This window comes from Typopeltis vanoorti, chromosome 20, assembly GCF_054136105.1.
Source record: "Typopeltis vanoorti isolate ZY-2024b chromosome 20, IOZ_Tvanoo_1.0, whole genome shotgun sequence".
Classification (NCBI taxonomy): Eukaryota; Metazoa; Arthropoda; class Arachnida; order Uropygi; family Thelyphonidae; genus Typopeltis; species Typopeltis vanoorti.
Window position 1 is genome coordinate 77,227,511 of NC_143568.1, and position 20,889 is coordinate 77,248,399.

General features: G+C 34.4%; 1 protein-coding gene across 2 annotated transcripts in view; it reads left to right on the forward strand.

Moving 5' to 3' along the window:
• Window positions 1-20,889, forward strand: part of LOC150095583 (rho family-interacting cell polarization regulator 2-like) — a 327,613-nt gene that overhangs the window by 163,160 nt on the left and 143,564 nt on the right. For both annotated transcript variants that reach the window (XM_090410002.1, XM_090410003.1), the window contains one exon: window positions 11,787-12,293. In XM_090410002.1, the coding sequence (XP_090266128.1) occupies window positions 11,787-12,293 (507 nt within the window). The remainder of the gene's footprint in view (window positions 1-11,786; window positions 12,294-20,889) is intronic.

The window sequence follows — 20,889 nt, forward strand, 5'->3', positions numbered from 1 at the left end:
TCTGTTAAACACATTTCAACTTGAAATTCATAGATTCAGAAAACATCACATTACAAAATCTATAACAAACAGCATATAATCAGCCTGGTTATATGCTTTTTGTTATAGAGTTCTAAGGTTCGAATCTCGCCATGGGCATGGATGTTTGGGATTGTCTTTAGGTGGGAAATGAATTTTATTACCTGGTGTAAGACCACTGCTTCATTTATTGAAGGCCTGATGCAGCTAGAAAAAAGTTCCATATTCAGCCCCTAGAGCAGAGTTCTTGACTGCATAAAAAATAAGTGAGTAAAAAAGAGAAAAGTATTTTTAGCCCAGCACAGTATGAACATACTATAGCTTTACAAAAATCTTTCTTGAGTGAGAGCCACATAAATAAATAAATGAAGAGTACATACAGCAAATGTAAATCAATTATCATACAAAATATCAGTTGAATGCTGTGAGATATAACAAACTGCAATGTTTATCACATATGTTGTTCACAATCTTGTAAGTTACATATGTAATATCTCTTCACAGTGAGAACAGAATTGTAATGTAATTAGATATGGCTTTGTTTAGGACACAAAAATATACAAGAGATTTGTAACAGAAAGTGATCACCATTTAGTTTTGAGTGAGATAAAATTAAATATATATTGAAAAGAAGAATATGTAACCAAGTTTTAAAAAGAATCCAAGTCAAGCATCTTTCAGAGGTGAACTGAGACTCAAATATATATTACTCAAAAAAAAATGAAAGAGAAAACAAGAACCAAACCTCAGAAACCTAGGGTGCACTGGGAAAAAAAAAGAAAAAAAAAACATGGATTGATTTAGCCAGAGAATTAGCTCAAGTTGTTTGCAAGGATTACAAAAATTAGAACTCCGTGGTAGATTTAAGAAGTTAGAGACAGGCATTGGGGGGGGGGGGGGGGAGAGAAACTGTATTGAAAGTTTTCGGCAAGTCATTTGACACGTGCTCATTGGATGACTGGTAAAAGTATAGAAGATAAATATCGAGTAGGTTACAAATTGTTCTGGAGACCATGGAAAAAATCTTATATTATTATTATTGTATAGGTAAATCTATGGAGTCCGAAGACTCACCGTAGGAGACCCATACTATTCACTAAGTATCTATGTTACCTCTCCTTGAACCTATTGGAAAATTAGAGCTCCGTGGTAGATTTATGAAGTTAGAGACAGGCATTGGGGGGGGAGGGGGAAGAAACTGTATTGAAAGTTTTCGGCAAGTCATTTGACACGTGCTCATTGGATGACTGGTAAAAGTATAGAAGATAAATATCGAGTAGGTTACAAATTGTTCTGGAGACCATGGAAAAAATCTTTTATTATTATTATTGTATAGGTAAATCTATGGAGTCCGAAGACTCCATAGGAGACCCAAACTATTCACTAATTATCTATGTTACCTCTCCTTGAACCTATTAACAGACAAAGCACTCACAACTGTCTCTGACAACCCATTCCATTCATTCACCACTCTCAGAACAAAAAATGTAGTTCTCACACATACTAACTTCACTCTTATTCAGCTTCCAGTGATAAGATCTTGTTCTGCCCTCTTTAGCCAAGTGCTAAAACACTTCCCTGGCATTAATCCTATAAAACCGTTTAATCGACTTACTTGTTTCTATCATATCCCCTCCTTTTTTCCTGTCAACCAAGTTTTGCAACTCACAGACCCTCAATCTGCCTTCAGATGAAGCATTCCGCTCACTATCTTGTGTCTGGATTTGTTAGTATGTCTTTCAATAGGCAAGCAATCCAATGTGCTACCTTGGCAACCTCAACAATATGCCCTCTGAACTTAAACTCTCTATCTACTAACATCTAGTTTATCTATTTTCTGGAGTACAGTTCTATCAGTATGGTTCAAACTTGTAATCTATTTATCCCAAAATGCATAACTTCACATTTCTCCACATTAAACTGGTATCTGTTTTTTTTTTTTTTCATACTGACAATCTATTTAAATCATCCTGCATGCTATTACATCATCTTGATTAACTATTACTCTACCCAATTTTGCATCATCAGCAAACAACTGGATATTTCCTTTCAAATCATTTATGTACAAATTAAACAGTGGTAGTCAAAGCACAGCCCCTTACAGCAGTGATTCTTAACCAGTGGACTGCGGCCCTCTAGGGGGGGCCACAGAAAATTTATAAAATGTTTCTAGTTTTTAAAATTTTGAAATCTCTTAAAATAATTATTTTTTGCTCTTTATTTTACTTTGTTTCAAACTTATATCATTTTGTATTAGTAATCTGAATTATGCACTTTAATGCAGTAGTTTCTTTTGTGGTGGTGCCACAAGTCGACTTTTCGCTGCTTGCAACACTGCAAGTCATGACACCTGCATACTGGACATGTGAATCTGATAGAAGTGATTCTCTGAAGTTTTAAACAATACTAGTACGAATGCATAGAACTTAACACTGTTTAGTGTGCTGCTTGAGTGCAATTACTTTTCAAAACTTTCAGTGTTGTAATACTGATTTGTTATTTCTTAAAATTTACCCATTATAAAATTGAGCAAACAAAGAAATTATTTGATTTCCTAAATCAAATAAAGTTCTTAAAGTTTTTACAGTAATATTTAAGTAACGTTGATTTCTGTTTTCAGATTTTTTTGTCATTATAATCAGTAAGTAAACCACTTTTTTTTTTCAAAAAAAAAGTTTAATTATTATTATGTTACTACAAACTAGGGGGCCGTGAAAATGTTTTAGGATACTTAGGGGACTGCGACTACTAAAAGATTAAGAACAAGTGCCTTACAGCAGACTGCTAGTCACCTAGATTCTGCTCCTCCATATACCACTTTTTGGTGTTTATCCTTCAGCCACCCTCATATCATCCCCATTTGTTCTAATTTGCATAAGAGTTTCATGTGGTCTGTCAAATGCCTTTGCAGAATCATTGTGTATGCATGCCCTTTATCCATCTCAGTTGTCACTATATTATAAAAAGTTAATAAATTAATAAAACACAACTGACCGTTCACAAAGCCATGTTGCCCCTCATAGAGAATCATATTCCTATCCACCCATTCCTGAATTCTCTTTTTTACCAGCTTTATCAGTACTTTTACTATCACTCCTGAGATACTGATTGGTCTATAATTTATTGTTAAGCTATATTTGGCCACTCAGTTAGATAATTTAAACTGAAATATATATATTATAATAAATTTAGTTTAATCCTTTATTCAAGTGTAAGCAAACAAAGTTTGCACCTGAAGTATCTTCAGAACTGAGGCAACTCGTGGTAAAGGTGGACTAAGCTCGCATCACTTGTCTTAGTAGCTCCCATAATGCAAAGCACATCTCCTTGCAGACATGTATAATGCTATGCATTAAGGGAAGAGCCACTACCCAGACCGGGTTTGACCTTTGTATAGATGAAGCAGGCTCTAAAAATAAGACAATCCCGAAAGATCGCCCAACTCAGTGTTTTATACATTGGCTTTACCCGGTGGCAGGCTCACCCCACCATCAAGCAGAGCCATAATCTCAGTGGTGGCCCCACTCAGAGACAGGCAAAAACCCACCTCCAAGCGGAGCCTCTCAGAGCCAGATCCGTCCCACACCGGTTTCGACCTTTATTCAGGTCTCGTCAGTGGGAGCCAGATCCAGAGGTGGTGATACCAAGGTGGAAGTAATGGAGAAGTCATATTTATCTATACGAGTTGCCAAAAGGTGTCTCACCTTATTATTAAATTACTCTGGATTAGAGAAAGATGGAAGTTTTTTCCACTTGGTTAGACTATAATAAATTTAGTTTAATCCTTTATCCAAGTGTAAGCAAACAAAGTTTGTGCCTGAAGTATGAAATGTATATTGATTTTTAATTAACCAGTGATTTATAAACATACAAGTTCTGCCAACGGAGCTGTTTGGCTTCTTCAGGACTTCTAACGGTAAGAGAAAACTCAAAGTGGCCAGTACAGAGAAAATGGAGTAACGCTATCGTATTAATAAAAAATTAAACCAGACGCATAACATTACATGCATGGAGCGTGTTGTATTAGTCACTGTTGTGTGAGCACAATCTGTAGTTTTAAGTGATCTTATTAAGGTTTTCCATATGTCAGCTATTATCATTCCCTGGTTTCTGTTAAGATTTTCTCTAGAATGGAGGACTACTATGGCTTCCTTGAAGTTTCTACAATGGAAGTCTTCTTCTAGGTAAAGCATTGAGCTCCTATCCCGATCAATGGTGTGGGTTGTAATAGCTAAATGATGGGCTAGACCCGAATTGTCTGTTCTGTTGTTATTAACATCTCCTATATGTTCTTTTTATCAGATTTCGAGGCTTCTTGACGTCTGCCCTATATATTTAGACCACAAGCGCATGGGATGTTGTACACTCCAGCATATTTGAAGAAAGCATTAATGTCTTTTGGTGATCTTAAAACATGACGGACAGACTTGACAGGTTTGAATGCAACTCTGATGTGGAAAGGATTAAGAAGTTTTGCAATCTTTTCGACACTGTACTTGCATAAGGAATAACTATGGATGATCTGTATTGAGTGGTGGTAGATTGTTGTTGTGGGGGGTTGATATGAAGAATCTTGCTGACATATGAGTAAGTTCATCATAGAGTTCTTTTTCTTCTGAGATGATGCTGGTGGCTCTATTTTTTAGCGTATGTATTATGCTGAGCTTCTGGGAAATATGGTGAGTTGATTTGAAACTCACCATATTTCCCAGAAGGTAGCGTCCAGTATTTGTTGGTTTGCAGTAGACTGTTAGCTTGATATGTCCATCTGCGTATTCTTGATTAGAGTATCCAGAAATGGTAGTTGATTATCTTTTTCCAGTTCCAAAGTGAATTGTATTTTTTCATGGAAAGAATTAATTTTGATTAAAAAGTCCAAAAGAGCTGTTTTTGTGTCCCTCTGAATTATGAAGACATCATCTACATACCTCCACCACACTAAAGGCTTTCGGTCTAATTTTGAAAGGATGTGTTTCTAGCTTTTCCATGAACAGATTTGCACAGGGCTGTGAAAGGGGACTGCCCATAGTTAAGCCATTTAGTTGTTCATATATTGTGTCATTCCATTTAAAATAATTAGATTTAAGGCAATGATGACAAGGGTGAGCTATATCTTCGGAGAAGAGATTGTATAGGATACTGATAAATTCTTCTACTTGGACGTCGGTAAATAAAGATACCATCTCCAAGCTAGCGAGAATGTCTGTTTTTAAGATCAAGGTGTTTTTTAATTTTTCAGTAAAGTGCTTTGAATTCTTAATGTAAGTGTCCGATTTTCTGATATGTCCTTTTAGGAGGCTGGAGAGGCGTTTGAACAATAAATATGTAGGAGAATTTCTTCCGTCAATGATCGGGCATAACGGAACTCCATTTTTGTCGACTTTCAGGGCGCCATTCAGGCGTGGTGTCAATGGGTGTAGTGACTTCAGATTCTGTTGTAAGTCTGTGGACCAACTAGTCATGTTCTGTATTAAGTCATTAGTGTCCTTGTGGTTTTTCCATGTTGGGTCCGACTCTAATATGCGATATGTAGGCTATGTAGTCTCTAGTGTTTAAAGTGACTGCGGCATTATCTTTGTCTGCTTTTAAGACTGTTATTTGTTTGTCCTTTTTCAAGTTTGAGATAGCTATTTTTTCGTGGGGCGTTATATTTAGGTTAGGTGGTCTTGAAGTTGAAAGGATAATAGCACTTTTTAATCTCAGATCGTTTGCTATTGTTTCAGGAAAGAATGAGAGTTCTTTCTCTATGTTACTGATGATGTCAATCTTATGAATATGATCCAGGGCGATGGCAAAATTGAATCCTTTCTTAAGTATTTCAGTTTCTGGTTGTGTCAATATATGGTCCAAAAGGTAAAAAATTACTTTTTCATCAGGAAGGCTTTGTCTGGAGTTGTAATACTTTTCTTATAGCGTATTGAATTTTTTTACTAACTAGAAAAGCCTTGTTGAAACTGTTGTAAATCATCTTATCTAGAAGTGTCCATAACTTGCTCTCTATGTTATTAGAAATAACTTCATAAAGTCGGAAACACGAAAGGTTCTGTTAAGTTCAAATCTGACATGTTGTATTCTTTCACGTAGTAGAGCCAGGGATGTCTTGATATATATATATATATTTATTTCACTCTTCTTGAGTGGAATTGTTCTTTAAATGTTAAAAACTTGGGAATGATATTAAAATTTCTGCATCTTTTTAAGAAAGTTAGATGGTTTAGAATTCTAGCTTTTTTGCATTTGAGTTTTTCAAAATAATGTACCTTTTGTTTCATATCATCATTGAGTCTGTTCATTGTTAATCTATATTTGTTCACTCAATTAGATAATTTCTCGCGGTGTTATGTTTAGATTAGGTGGTCTTGAAGTTGAAAGGATAATAGCACTTTTTAATCTCAGATCGTTTGCCATTGTTTCAGGAAAGGATGAGAGTGCTTTCTCTATGTTACTGATGATGTCAATCTTAGGAATGCGATCCGGGGCGATGGTGTAACAAACATCCTTTCAAAATTAGACCCAAAGCCTTTACCTTGGTGGAGGTGTGTAGATGATGTCTTCATAATTCAGAGGGACACAAAAACAGCTCCTTTGGACTTTTTAACCAAAATTAATTCTTTCCATCAAAAAATACAATTCACTTTGGAACTGGAAACCATTTCTGGATACTCTAATCAAGAAACTAGCAGATGGACATATCAAGCTAACAGTCTTCTGTAAACCAACACACACTGGACGCTACCTTCATTTCAAATCAACTCACCATATTTCCCAGAAGCTCAGCATAATACATATGCTCAAAAATAGAGCCACCAACATCATCTCAGAAGTAAAAGACTCTATGATGACCTTACTCATATATCAGAGACATTAATAAACAATGGTTATCCAAGGAATTTAATCAACAAGATTCTTCATAGCAACCTCCCACAACAACAATCTACCATCACTCAATACAGATCATCCATAGTTATTCCTTATGCAGGTACAGTGTCGAAAAAAATCGCAAAACTTCTTAAGCCTTTCAACATCAGTGTTGTGTTCAAACCTGTCAAGACTGTCCGCCACGTTTTAAGATCGGAAAAAAACATTATTGCTTTCTTCAAACATGCTGGAGTGTACAACAGTTTAACTGCTGGAGTTTATGTCAGCTCCATTGCTAAATTTGTTGCCGTTGTATGTTTATAAATCACTAGTCAATTAAAAATCAATATATATTTCAGTTTAAATGGTATATAATTTGCTATTGCAATCTTAGAGTCTCCTTTATGCATAGGAATTATTTTGCCCTCTTTTTGCTCCCTTTGAACTTCGCCAAAACTGAGACTTAAATTAAAAAGTGCCTAGTCAGATGCATTGCTAGTTCCCTTGCACTTTCTTATAAAATGCAAACTAATATTCCATCTAATCCCACAGCTATACTTTTTACATTGAGATTCTGCAATATCCTAAGAACCACTTAATTCATTCAACTCTGTTCCCACAACAATCCTTGTTGCATATAACATAGCAGTATTCTCACCTGGATGGTATACACTTGCAAAGTGGCCCTTCAGTAACCCAACTATTTTGTTTGCTTTTGTCACCAGACTGTCATCAGCATTCTTTAAGGTTATCCTTCCATAGTTATTCTTCCACTTACTTGCCACGTAGCAAAGGAACTCTGAAATTTTCTTTGACCTGCTCGACTAGTTTCTTCTCATAATCTGATTTTGCCATACCATAAGTAGTATGATGAGTAGTATCATGCTTAATGGTACTACTCATTCATGTAATCCCTACCTGATTAACCCTCCTGGCCTTGGGTTTCCGATCTGATATTGCTTCCCCCAGATGCTCCTTAACTATCTACCATACACTACTAATATTCTTCCCTGGCAGATTTTTATTTTTTATGCCATGGCACAGCTTCAAGCTTCCTCCTAAGCATGTCATAATCACCTGCCTTGTAGTTCCACATATGCTCCTCCTTGACAGAATATTTCTCATGCTCTATGACATTCCAAGTTCTAAGTCAGGGACTCTGTATTGTTTCTTAGTAGGTTGTAGTTATCAGAGCTTTCCACAACTGTCATCAGTATGCACACAGGTTTTGAAAACATTGAGAAACCTAGTCAAAACTGGTGCTTAATGGTATGAGCCCTTTGCCTTAATCATTGCATTGCATTAGTGAGATAGACTCATTTAACTTCTAAATCATCATAGCTAGTATCTTTGGGCATTCTTCATGTATACCAGACATTTCTGCCTTCTGATGCTGATATTCTTCCAAATCTTGTCCCAGAGGTGTTTGATAAGGTTGAGATCTGGTGACTGGCCAGGCCATGTAAGCAACTTAGTTCTTTTGGCCATTAACCAATGTTTAGTATAGCTTCCATCTCATTTTCCACATCATCATCATCATCAGTTTGAAACGAGCAGACAACGGCCTTCATAATGAAATGCACTCCACATTCTGATGAAGCTGCTCAGTTTTACATTTTAAACCTGGTGCCATGTATTGAAATAAGTAGCATCTACCATTACTATGAAAACTGCATAAACTTAGCTTAATCATTCCATAAAACTTTTTATTCCATCTGCCACTATCCATTTCTTTTTTTAATTTTTGCAAAGCAAAAGGTCTGCATTAGTTTTATTCTCACATGACCACTGTTTCACATTACTTTCACTGTTCTTTATAAAGTGGATAGTAAGCAGTATATTGGTTGTATTGAAAAGCAGCAGCAGTGCTTACTACATTTTATCTGTTTATGCATCTAGTGAAGTTGTTGACAAGGGAAGGGCAAACAAATTATTAATAATTTGTTTGCCAGTAATTATATATGTATTTGTGATATTATATGTGTATCCTATGAGTTGCTAGGTGGAGCAAATAACATGATTCTATAAACTCTATACATAATATGGCATAATTAAAAAAAAAAAAAATGAGAAGAGTGAAAGAAATTTGTTTGTGAAATATAACTAATAAACAGCAGCTGTATACATTTGGTATCTCAGTAAATAACTATAGGGAGAAGCCAATCCAGTGAACTAATAATATTGAGCAGGTCATTCATCTAGGCACTGTCAGAAATATGTGTGGGTTGATGGAGCAGCAAATCATCTTGCATGATTTGTTGTGCTTGTTATATGTATTTATTTCTGTTTTATTTCTATTTCATTTACATTTCTAGAAATATTCTTTTATTCACTGGTAATCAGTATACACTTTTTATATAGCAATATATACATAAAAAAAATTTCCGGCCATCATCAGAATTAACCACCCTTTTGCAAATCCTAAGTTCATTACATAACTTTTTTTTTTCCTTAGTGGCTCTTCTGTCTTATCAGCAATAGATATCTTGCATATGACAGTCTTTTTTTTTTTTTTAGATCAATGGACACAGTCCACTTCTTTTTTACTTACTACATCTTTTCTTTTAGAGAAATGGAATGAAAATATTCCTATAGCATGAAAACCGTTCTATCCTCAGCAGACACTGTACTGCAGAAGCAAGAAAAAAAAAACAAGTAGTTTTTCTGTCATTAAATGGCTGATGGCTGGCATAGTTGGCCGAGTGGTTAGCATATCCCTCTCCAGCCAAAAGGCTGCAGGTTCGAATCCTGCCGTGAGCATGGATGTTTTTGATTGTCTGTGAAAATGCTAGTGATGATGATGGTAGGTGCCTTCCTTCGATGAGTCTTTGGGCTCCCTGGAGATGTCACGTAATAATAAAATAAATAAATATGGTACAGAAACATTTACACTCTGTGTTCTATATTTAGCAACAATTAGTGTTATTAGAAACAACTGGAATGACACTTCATAATGAAAAACACTCCCCTCCCACAGACGCAAGCATTACGGATTTAATGCAGCACTAAACATAGTATCTCATTAAACACATTTGTCTTAACATCTTTCAAATTTTCAGTTGCAGAAAATACATGTAACAACTGTTTATAAAGCAGTCATTGGGTACAGAAGGCACAATTTATGTAAAGCAAATAAATATGCATATTCTTAAGGCTCTACAGCCTAAATCAAGCCTTGGTCTCTTGGATGTGTTGTTTCCAACTCTGTCTTTCCAAAACTTTACTTCTCCATTTGGACATTGTAGTGTGATGTCGCTATCTTCACTAATGGTGTCTATCCCTCTTGTTCTAGGTTTTCCTTTTGGTCTTTTACCAATAATTTTACTATTTATATAGTGTCGTTTTCCATATGAAAAACATCTCCTGCCCATCGCAACTTTCTGAACTTTATTACACTGGATATTGTGGGTGCTTTATAAAGTTGATATAACTCATTGTGTCTCCAGAGACCATTATCATTCACTGGTCCAAATATTTTTCTAAGCATTTTCCTTTCAAAAACTGAAATCAAATTCTCTGTTCTTGCTATAAATATCCAGTTTTCATAACCTTAGGTAACAATTGAATGAATTATCCATTTATATATTTTTACTTGAGTTTCCCATTGAATATCTTTAACTGAGTATACATGAAACAGATCACCCGATTATCTCTATATGATTCTGCACTTCCACTATTTCATTTGGTTGTCTTGCTAGTGATCATTATACTCCTAAATATTTAAATTGTCCCACTTATTTTGATTTCAAGATTCCCAGTTTTTACACTTGTATCAGTTAACTGATTCTGCCTGGTATTAATCATTATTTTGTTTTTTTTTTGTTGATTAATTTTTAGTCCTATCTCTTGTGCTGATTTTTCTAGTTTCAAATATGTTTTGTCCTCTCTGTTTGGTTTCTTAATATGATGTTAATGTCATCTGCATATGCTACAATCCACCCTGATTTATTTATTAGAGTGTCTTTAGTATTTATTGATATATATCCTAAAGATGTGTGTGTAACTTGAAATCAGTTTGAGTTGCATTTGAAATTTTCAGTATCATTAAGGCATTTCACAACTGCTAATTTTACAAATAAAATTCTACCAAAAAAGTTGCAACCAACATGCTATATAAGCTTTGTGAAAATGTGACTGCCTGACATGGAAGCAGCATACATATGGTAGATCAAGTTCTGCCTGAAGTTTCCACACATGCAGACACCGCCTGGTATGAACATGTTAGTGGGATAAACCCTTAAAAAAAAGCCATGACTTGAATAGCAGACTTCATCTCTTAGCTACAACAAAGAAAATGATTATATAGTGATATATGCATTATGTGAATGTCTGTTATAATACAGAAATTAACACTTGCATAAAAAAATTCATGTAGTGGAAATTTTAGATGATAATTGATTATCATTTCAGATGGCATCTTTGGAGCATTGAGGACTGAACAAATATTGAGCTTTGGAACAACGTAACTGCAAAAATTTCCAGTTATAAATGCTTATAATTTAAAAGAAAATTAAAGAAACTTAGTTTAAAACAATCATTTAGTCATTTTAGTAGTTAGTTTTTCACATTGCTTTAGGAATGCAGAAATTTTGCCAAGGCTTCCAAACCTATTATTTAATCTTCATAATGGAAATTACAATAAATTCTCACTAGAGTGAACTCGTGAGAATTTATTGTAATTTGTTTTCAGCAGCCACTTACTTGCTGAAATAACATGGACATAATAACAGCTTTTGACTTGGTTGACTAAATTTGTATTGACTCAAATCAAAATATTAACTATTTAATGATAGAGAGGATGTTAAATGTATAAATCCCTGAAAAAAGTATAGCACATTGTTTCATATTGGATTCTTTCAACATTAAAGTATTGGTAATATAATTGTGTACAATTGAACTGTTTATTTCAGAGTCATCAAAATTGGCATGGTATAAATTCTCCTGATAATGAATGTAGTCATGGTCTTAGTAGTGGTAGCAGTAGTGCCAGCACATCAGCACAGAGTTCCACTGTAGCCAGTCCAGATGTAGAAGCTGTGTTGTTAGGAAGTAATGAACAAACAGTGACTCTTGAAAAATGTGAAAGTAATGTATTGCCTAGTGTTCATTCAGCAGTGTCTACCCACACATCTGCAGTATCAGCTGCAGTTCATTCTAGTCAGATTTCAGAAGAGGAAGGTCCTAGTCTTCAGCAAATTGAAACTAATTATACCCAAAGATGGTCTGGAATTCAAAGTGGAGAGAGCTCTGAGTGTTGTAGCATGGACTTGGGAAGTTCTCAAGGATCTAATGCAGAGAACAATAATCTTCAAGAAGTGATTCATAATTTGATGACATCTCTTGAAGATATACAAGGACAGTATCCAGAACTGGAAACTTTACAACAACATTCCCAAGAACTTGAGAGTTTATTAACAGTAAGAGTCCAATTTTCTTCCCTTTATAATAAAAGTTAAATTTTGAAATTATAACCAGTAAGAATTTGAAACTTAAAATATTATTCCCAGTTATAAATAAATCTGCATCATCAAGATTTTTTGGTTTTAATATAATTAAATACAGATTAATATAGATTAAATATAAAGAAACTTGGCTAGTTTAATTTTTTTAAATAAAATATTATCATCACCATTTCACTTTTATATTAACCATCATAATCCTAGGTTTATTTCTGTTTATTGACTGTTTCCATAATCAGCTTTATGCACATCATACACATACACGAAATGAAAAGTTGTTGCAGAACCTATATACAGTTGTGCCATGCATGGCTTACTGGGATAAAAAAAACTATTTACATCTTTTTTTGAACATCTGTAGGTGTTATAATATCTGGGTGAAAAAACTGAAGGAGAAAAATGGTTTCAAGTGATATAGGAAAATAGAATGAAAGAAGGAAATCTGAGTGCTACTGAAATTTGAATGTGTACATGATTGCCAGCTATTACATGCTTTTTATGGGATTAGATGAAAATATCTATCTATATATATATACATATACACCATCTGTCCAAAAAGAAACCGAACTTTTCGAAAAGCTGGTATGCTTGGAAGTCAGTTGAATAAATTGACTTCCCATTTGACATATGACAATTGACATATGGAATAAGAGAGAAATTAATCGGAACACTAAATTAGCTGTATACAAGACAGTATTCAAACCAGTTTTAACTTATGGATCTGAGCGCTGGATCACAAGTAAAACACTTGACCAAAGACTAGAGACTGCAGATATGAGAGTCCTGAGAAAGATTAGAGGCGTGAACAGATGGCATCAATGGCAATATTAAAAACGAGGATATTAGGAAAGAACTTGACATTGTCAGCATCCAGGAATGTGTTAGCAGAGCTAATCTCAGGTGGTATGGTCACTTAAACAGAATGGGTGAAGAAAGATTAGCAAAACAAGTGTTCTCTGCCAGGTTGGCAGCAAAACGACCCAGAGGAAGACTAAGATATAGGTGGATTGATACGGTACAAAGTGCCTTAGACGATAGAAATATAAGATCTGATAATATTGTAGTCTTGACAAGTAGCAGACTGATTTGGAGGAAAATTGTAGATAGGAAGTTAGTAATGATGTAATTTTTTTCATGTAGTACTATCATATCCTGTACACCCCTTGAGGGTACATGTCAGGAATTTGATGATGATGACATATTCTAAATTAATTAAAGGTCATAAAGCATGCAAAACACAATAACTGCATATTGGGATAGATTTCAAATGATATGAAGTTACATTTCTTTTTATATTTGGCTATAAAATATAAATGGATCTATAATATCCTCCATTATAATTTGTAGCACTTAGGAGGGCGAAGGACGCTAGCAGCACTGTGTTTACCACAGTGTGCTACTAAAATTCCTTTCTGTAATGCTATTCATAAGATAATATAAAATAACATTCTAATGCTACTCAGTTACTAAAATCCACAATTCTGATCTCATTAAGTTAATCCTATCACATACAATTACAAAGGTCTCTTCCAAACAATTCTTCTTACTCTCTCAAAGGAGGTTAACTTTCTAATTAGAGACTGTCCACTGAGTGCTTTAGAATCATCATCATCAGTTGCATCAGTCTTGGGACTGGTAGCTCAGCAGCAATTTCCTCCATTCCACTCTGTCACTGGCTTTCTTCTTAACTTCCTGGTAACTCCTCAAACCCGTGCTGTCTTTGACTTGGTCAAGAAAGCTTTTCCTTGGTCTGCCTCTTCTTCTTTTCCCCTCTATTTTGCCTTCAGTTATTCTTTTCACAAGTCCATCATGTCGAAGTATATGTCCAAACCACCTATCCCTTCTAATTTTGATCGATTTTATTAGAGTTCTTGTTTCGTTTATCTCTCTCAGGACTTGTTGGTTTGATTTTTTTTTCTGTCCATTTTATTTTGTTCATGCGACGCCAGCACCACATTTCAAAAGCCTCCAATCTTCTTGCATCTTCTCTGCCTAGAATCCAGGTTTCACATCCATACAGTGCAATGCTCCATATCAATGTCTTCACTAATTTTTTTTTCAATTGTAGGTTGAGGTTTCCTGTTAAAATGCTTTTCATCTTAGAGAATTGGGCTTTTGCATTGTTTATTCTTGATCTTATGTCTTCTCTTGTTCTGCCATTTTCTGTTATTAGGCTTCCCAAATATTTAAAGCTTTTCACTTGTTTTATTTGTTCCCCGCTGATGTCCATATGCTCTGTATTGATAGGGATTTTGCCTTTAACAATGATTTTAGTCTTATCTGTGTTGATTTTCATTTTATATTTTTCAAGGTTATTATTTAGTAATTCTAGCATTGTTTTTAACGTTCTTCTGTTTTCTGCTACAAGGGCTATGTCATCAGCAAATCTTATACACATGACTTGCTCACCATTTATCTTTATGCCACTATTTATTTTATCTTTAGTTTCCTGAATGGCCTTTTCAATATATAAATTAAATAAAAGTGGTGAAAGTATACATCCTTGTCTTACTCTACTCTTGATATTTATTATTTTCCTCTTATCATTGATTTTAATCCATCCATTTTGATTTTTGTAAATTTGATAAATTATTTTCCTATCCCTCAAATCTATGCCGATATTAGTTAGACAATTTAGGAGTATTTGCTGGTTTACTTTATCAAACGCTTTCTCTAAATCAAGGAAGCAAATGTAAGTATTTTGACTAAGGTCTAATCTTCTCTCTATTATTGTTCTTAAACAAAGTATTGCCTCTCTTGTTCCTTTATTCTTTCTGAATCCAAATTGGTCTTCATCCAATAGACAATCTATTTTTGAATAAATTCTATTTTAAATAATTTTTACCAGAATTTTGCTAACGTGTGGGATTAAAGCTATTGTTCTAAATTGGCTGCATTTGTTTGCATTATTCTTTTTTGGTATTGGTATTATGGTTGATTTCATAAACTCCTTTGGTATTTCTCCTCTATCATAGATTTGGGCTATTAATTGATAGAGTAAAGTTTTTGTCTCATCACTTAGATTTTGTAGCAATTCTATAGGAATATTGTCTACACCTGGACTTTTTCCCTTGCTCATTTCGGACAGTGCTTTATCAAATTCTTCTCGCAATTATTGGGGGTCCTAGATTATCTTAATTTTGATTTTCTATGCTGATATCAACATCAAGTCCGTCGCCATTATAGAGATTTTCAAGATAATTCTTCCATTCCATTAATATATCCTCAGATTCTATTAGTAATTTTCCATTTTCATCTTTGATGGCATTGTTTTTGCTGTTCTTATTAAATTTGAAAGTCAGTTTGTTCATTTCTTTATAGGCTTTCTCTATGTTTTCTTTTTTTAAATAATTCATCTATGTTATTACATTGTTCTTCCAGGTATTCTTTTTTGGCTTGTCTACATTTTCTTGTGATTTGATTTTTAAGATATTTGTATTTGGCCACATCTTCTTCTTTAACAGCATTTTTATATTTTCTTCTTTCATCCATAAGGCCAAGTATTTCATCTGTTATCCAATGTTTTCTTTTTTCTTTTTCTGCATTTTTCAATAATTGATTTGATGAATTTGTAATTAACTCTTTAATCATATTCCATTGGTTTTCAATATTATTCTGACTATTTATGTTTTCTGGAATGTTATGATCAGTTGCCTCTTGGTATTATCCTCTCTTTACTTCTTTACTCTTTAATTTTTCAAGGTTCCATCTTATTGGTTTGTATCTTTGGATTTGTTTCCTATGTTTCAGTTCTGTTTTCATTAAGACAAGGTTATGGTCACTACTAATGTCGGCACCTGGATAGCTTTTGCAATTTTTTATTTGGTTTCTGTATCTTTTCTTGACCAATATATAATCTGTTTGATATCTATTTGAATCCCCAGGTGCTTTCCAGGTGTATCGTCTTCTTTTTGGAACTTGAAATATTGTATTTGCTATAACTGTTTTTGTGTACAAAATTCTATGAATTGCTTTCCTCTTTCATTCCTACGTCCAAGACCAAATCTTCCTGAAACATTCCAATCTCCCATTATTATTGTATTGTCTCTGTCTTTAAAGCTGCTCCAGAGTTCTTCTATTTGTTCATAAATTTCTTCATCGCTATGTTGTGATGTTGGCATGTAGACCATTATAATATTGAGGTTTACTGGTTCATTTTGAATGCTTATTGCCATGATTCTGTCACTATAGTTAATTATTGTAGTGATTAACTTTCCAACTTTTTTATTGAAGCATTATTGCAACACCTGACTCGCCCTTCTTTTGTCCTGAATATATTATCCGAAATTCTCCACTCCAGAAATCACCCTGTCCCTCCCATCTCATCTCACTAATGCCCAGAATGTCTATTTCAAGTCTTTCCATTTCTTTTTTCACATTTTCTATTTTACCTGGTTCTAGCAGTGTTCTTGTATTCCATGTTCCAATATTCAGCTTATTTCTTGTCTTCGTTTTTGAATAAGTACCAGGATTTCGTTGGCTGTCGACCTGAGAAGCCTGGTTACTTCTCCTGCCGGGCATGACTTCTTCAGTGAAGGCTCCGTCGCCAATTTTGATTTCATTTTTAACTTCCATTGCTGTTTACTTGGGAATGTAATGTGGTGGTTTCCCCTTGCCTTCCGCATCACAGTATTGTAACATGTATGTTACAGGAGGTTAATACAAGTAGTGCTGCTGTCCACTACTATAACTATTAGTAGTTAGTTGAAATGGGAGGAAACACCCCTAGCCCTCGAGTACTCCAATAGCTTCAGGGAGAATGGAGGACCTCCTCCTGAGGTTAGTAAGCAAGAAAAGAGACAGACAGAAAGTTTTAAGTAAAGAATCCTCATTAGGAAGAATGTTAGTGTGAGGGTAGAAGCAGGAAGTGGAAGATTTAGAGAAAAGTATGACCAAAAGCTTTGAAATATATCATACTTAGCTCTGGGACCCCAGGTTAGCCATGCCCATGCCTGCAAGTCACAAGCCCCATGGGAACGTGGGACAATTAAGGACAGTATTCTGTCCTTAATTTCACATTCGCAAACAATCTTCTCTCTTCTAATGAATTTTATACACAAAATAGAGTAATTTTACCTTACCAAACTTTTTCCACGTCTTTCAGCACCATGTGTACGTCTGGTTACTTCTTGTCTATTGGCTGTTGATACACCAATGTAGGGCTTACGCTATCTTCATTATTTCTGCCGAAGACAGACTTAAATCTTTGCATTTCAGGAACAACTCGATGGGACTTCTCAGCGACGGCTTGATTCTGCTAGGACTCGAAATTTTTACCTTCAGCTCTGCGTAGACTCCTTCTCCATTTTCAAGAAAGCCTGCTGTCTGACATCTTATCTTAGCACAAACGCTTCATCCACCCCCTTTACGCTGACTTCCGAGCCACTAAAACAGGAAAACGATATGACGAGAGAGCTCCCCGATACGGCGCTCGTCTCCTTATATTCTTCGTTAGAGCGCCCTCTTTTTCCTCAGTCCCCTTTGCACATGACCCATATCTTTTCACCCCTTGCTTTTTCCCGATGCTGTTATGCTCTTGTATTCCAAGAATTCGTGTCAATATACGTTCTGCTTAAGCTACTGCTGCCAGCGTTACGCTGTACACGTGTAGTTTTATACCTTCCAAGAATTATTATTTAGTAACTATTTGATGACTCATAGTTAATTTTACACAGCTTAAATGAGGCTTAAATTAAGTCCGATTATCCCTCTTTTAAGACATACTCTAATAAAATCTTAATATGAACACAATAGATTAAATATATCGTACATGAAATAAGGAATGCAAATTTTATACATAAAGTGAAAAAGTTTCACTTTTAATTTTAGCTGATGTGCAGGTATTTCTCTTTTTTTGTAAATTTAATATGTTGGATTCTGAATGAATGATTTCTTTGCAAGATTCCTTCATTCAAGATCTAACATGGGGCAACTCATAGTAAAGGTGGAGTAAGCTCCAATCACTGTCCTTAGTATTTTCCCATAATGTAAAACACAACCCCCCAGGAGATGTAAGCTGTTATACATTATGGGAGAAGGTCACTACCCAGACCGGTTTCGACCTTTCTTGAGGTCTCGTCAGTGAGCAGGTAGACCTAGATGTAAATACTAAGGTTGCAGTAATACAAAGCTTATTTCTTTACTGTACGAGTCGCCAAAAGGCGCACTAATTTATTAGTGCACCTTTTGGCGACTCGTACAGTAAAGTTGATCACTAATAATATTGGTAACGAGTAAAAATAATGTTGAATATCCAACATTATTTTTACTCGTACAGTAAAAATAATGTTGGATATTGAATCCAACATTATTTTCATGCCGAATATAGAAAACTATAAAAGTTCGGCAAGTCCAAGCGTAAGCTAACAGGTGGTACATGCTGTACCTCCTGTTGGCTTAAAAGGTCGAAACCGGTCTGGTTAGTGACCTTCTCCCATAATGTATAACAGCTTACATCTCCTAGGGGTTGTGTTTTTCATTATGGGAAAATACTAAGGATAGTGATCAGAACTTACTCCACCTTTACTACTACGAGTTTCCCCAGCATGTACCACTTGTTGGATTATGCTTGGACTCGACGAACTTTTATAGTTTTCTATATTCAGCATGAAACTCTTAGATAGATTTTCTATCTTTGAGTTTCTTATTCAGCTAAGAAATAATGTTGGATTCAATATCCACTTAATTTGCATAAATTTACTTTGCTGAAGTGAAGCCTATTGGCTCTTTATCTCAGTAGTTTTTACGATATCTTGCCAAAACCAACTGCAATGTGTTAAAATTTAAAAACCAGAGAAAAATCAATTTAAAGTTTATAACTATACTTTATTATTATTCTATGAATATTTAAAAACCACCAGCAATAATGTGTTATCAACAGGTATTTAAATAACATATTCGTAGATTTTTGCTTTCTTTTTATTTTTTCTTCTTCTTCTTCTTCTGAGGCAGCTTTTTTTTGCTCTTAAGCATCTCTGTTTATCAAATATCTGTAATGTTTGTAAACATTGTTCACCTATTTTTAGTCCCAATCTTTCAAATACGGGTAATCTTCCTAGATCACCACCATTAGAAGTTATCAGTGCATCACATACCGCTATTTCTTTGCTTCTTTTAGACCTATTTATATATATTTGTTTCTAAATGTTATATTAAAACTTAATTTTTATAATAAATCTCAGACTGAAGACAAAGCTTTAAAAATACACTTTAACACATGAGTTAGTGGTGGCCATATTGGTTCCGGTTTTCGTGTTGTAAGCTTTGCTCTGATTGGCTTATTTCAAAGTAGCTTACAATATAGCAATGGTAGCAAGAACCAATAATATTTCTTCTCACAATTTATTTTATTTACGAAACTGATGTTTTGGAGCTTTTAAATCTAGATAATTTACTTTTTTAATTCTGACAATTACAAGCAAAGTTATAACAATTTCAAGTTTTTGCATATTTAATAAGCATTTAAATGATAAAAATGATAAAAATATGATAAGATAACTCAAAATGTAGGAAGTTTTGAGTATGAAAATTGTGGAATATATTCTTTAGTATATAAACTTTATAAAAAAAAAATTTTTTTTTCTTATTTTTACCTCAAAACTATGCTATTTTGTGGGTATCCTAATCTTAAGAAGTTTATTAGATATATTTGTAATATGAATTGTAAATCTCAGTTCAGTATCTAGAGTTAGGCCTAAGTATTTTGGAGACTGTTTTTCCTATTTTGGTATTATATATATTTTGATTTGTGGGTTGTAATTATGTGTTTTTTTTTTTCTGTCAATGGAGAAGATACTTCGCTATGTTTTTTTCCAGGTTTATCTGTAATTTAAGTTTCCTTTTCCCATCCTTCTAAGCCTTGTATTGATTTGTTTAGGACTGTTTCAGATTGTTGAGGATTAGTACTTGTGTGCTAGATCGCTTTATCATCCACATAGCATGCTATTTTTGTATAATTTATGATGTGAGATGAATATTGTTCATATAGATGAGAAATAGTAGTGGGCTTGAAACAGATCCTTGGGGGACTCCAGCCTAAGTTCAATGCATATTGGAATAAATTCCATTGACTTTTATTTTTCTCCTTTTCATGAAGTTTGAAATCCAAATTAATGCATTCTCCCTTATTCCAGTATCATATGCAATTTTTATTAACTTTTGTCTCCATACACGATCAAAGGCAAATGTAAGATCCAAGAAGATTGCTGTTGTTTTATTGGAAGTCATCTATGATGAATTGGCAAAGATAAAATAATTGAGCTTCTGTGCTGTGATGAGACTGTATGCAGTTTAGTAGAAATTAATCTTGTTAGTTTCTAAGAGCCAATTCATAAGTAGTATGTATTATTCTTTCGTTTAGTTTACAGAGTGTGCTAGTCAAAGCTGTTGGTCTGTAACTTTTAGTCACTTGGGTTTTTGTTAGGTTTTAGTATGGATATAATGACTGATGTTTTCCAGATTTTTGGCTGTTTACCTGTATTCCAGGAAGTGTTAAATATCTTCAGAAGGCAGTTTTTGGCTCTTTCTCCCATGTTTTTCATCATATATCCAAAGA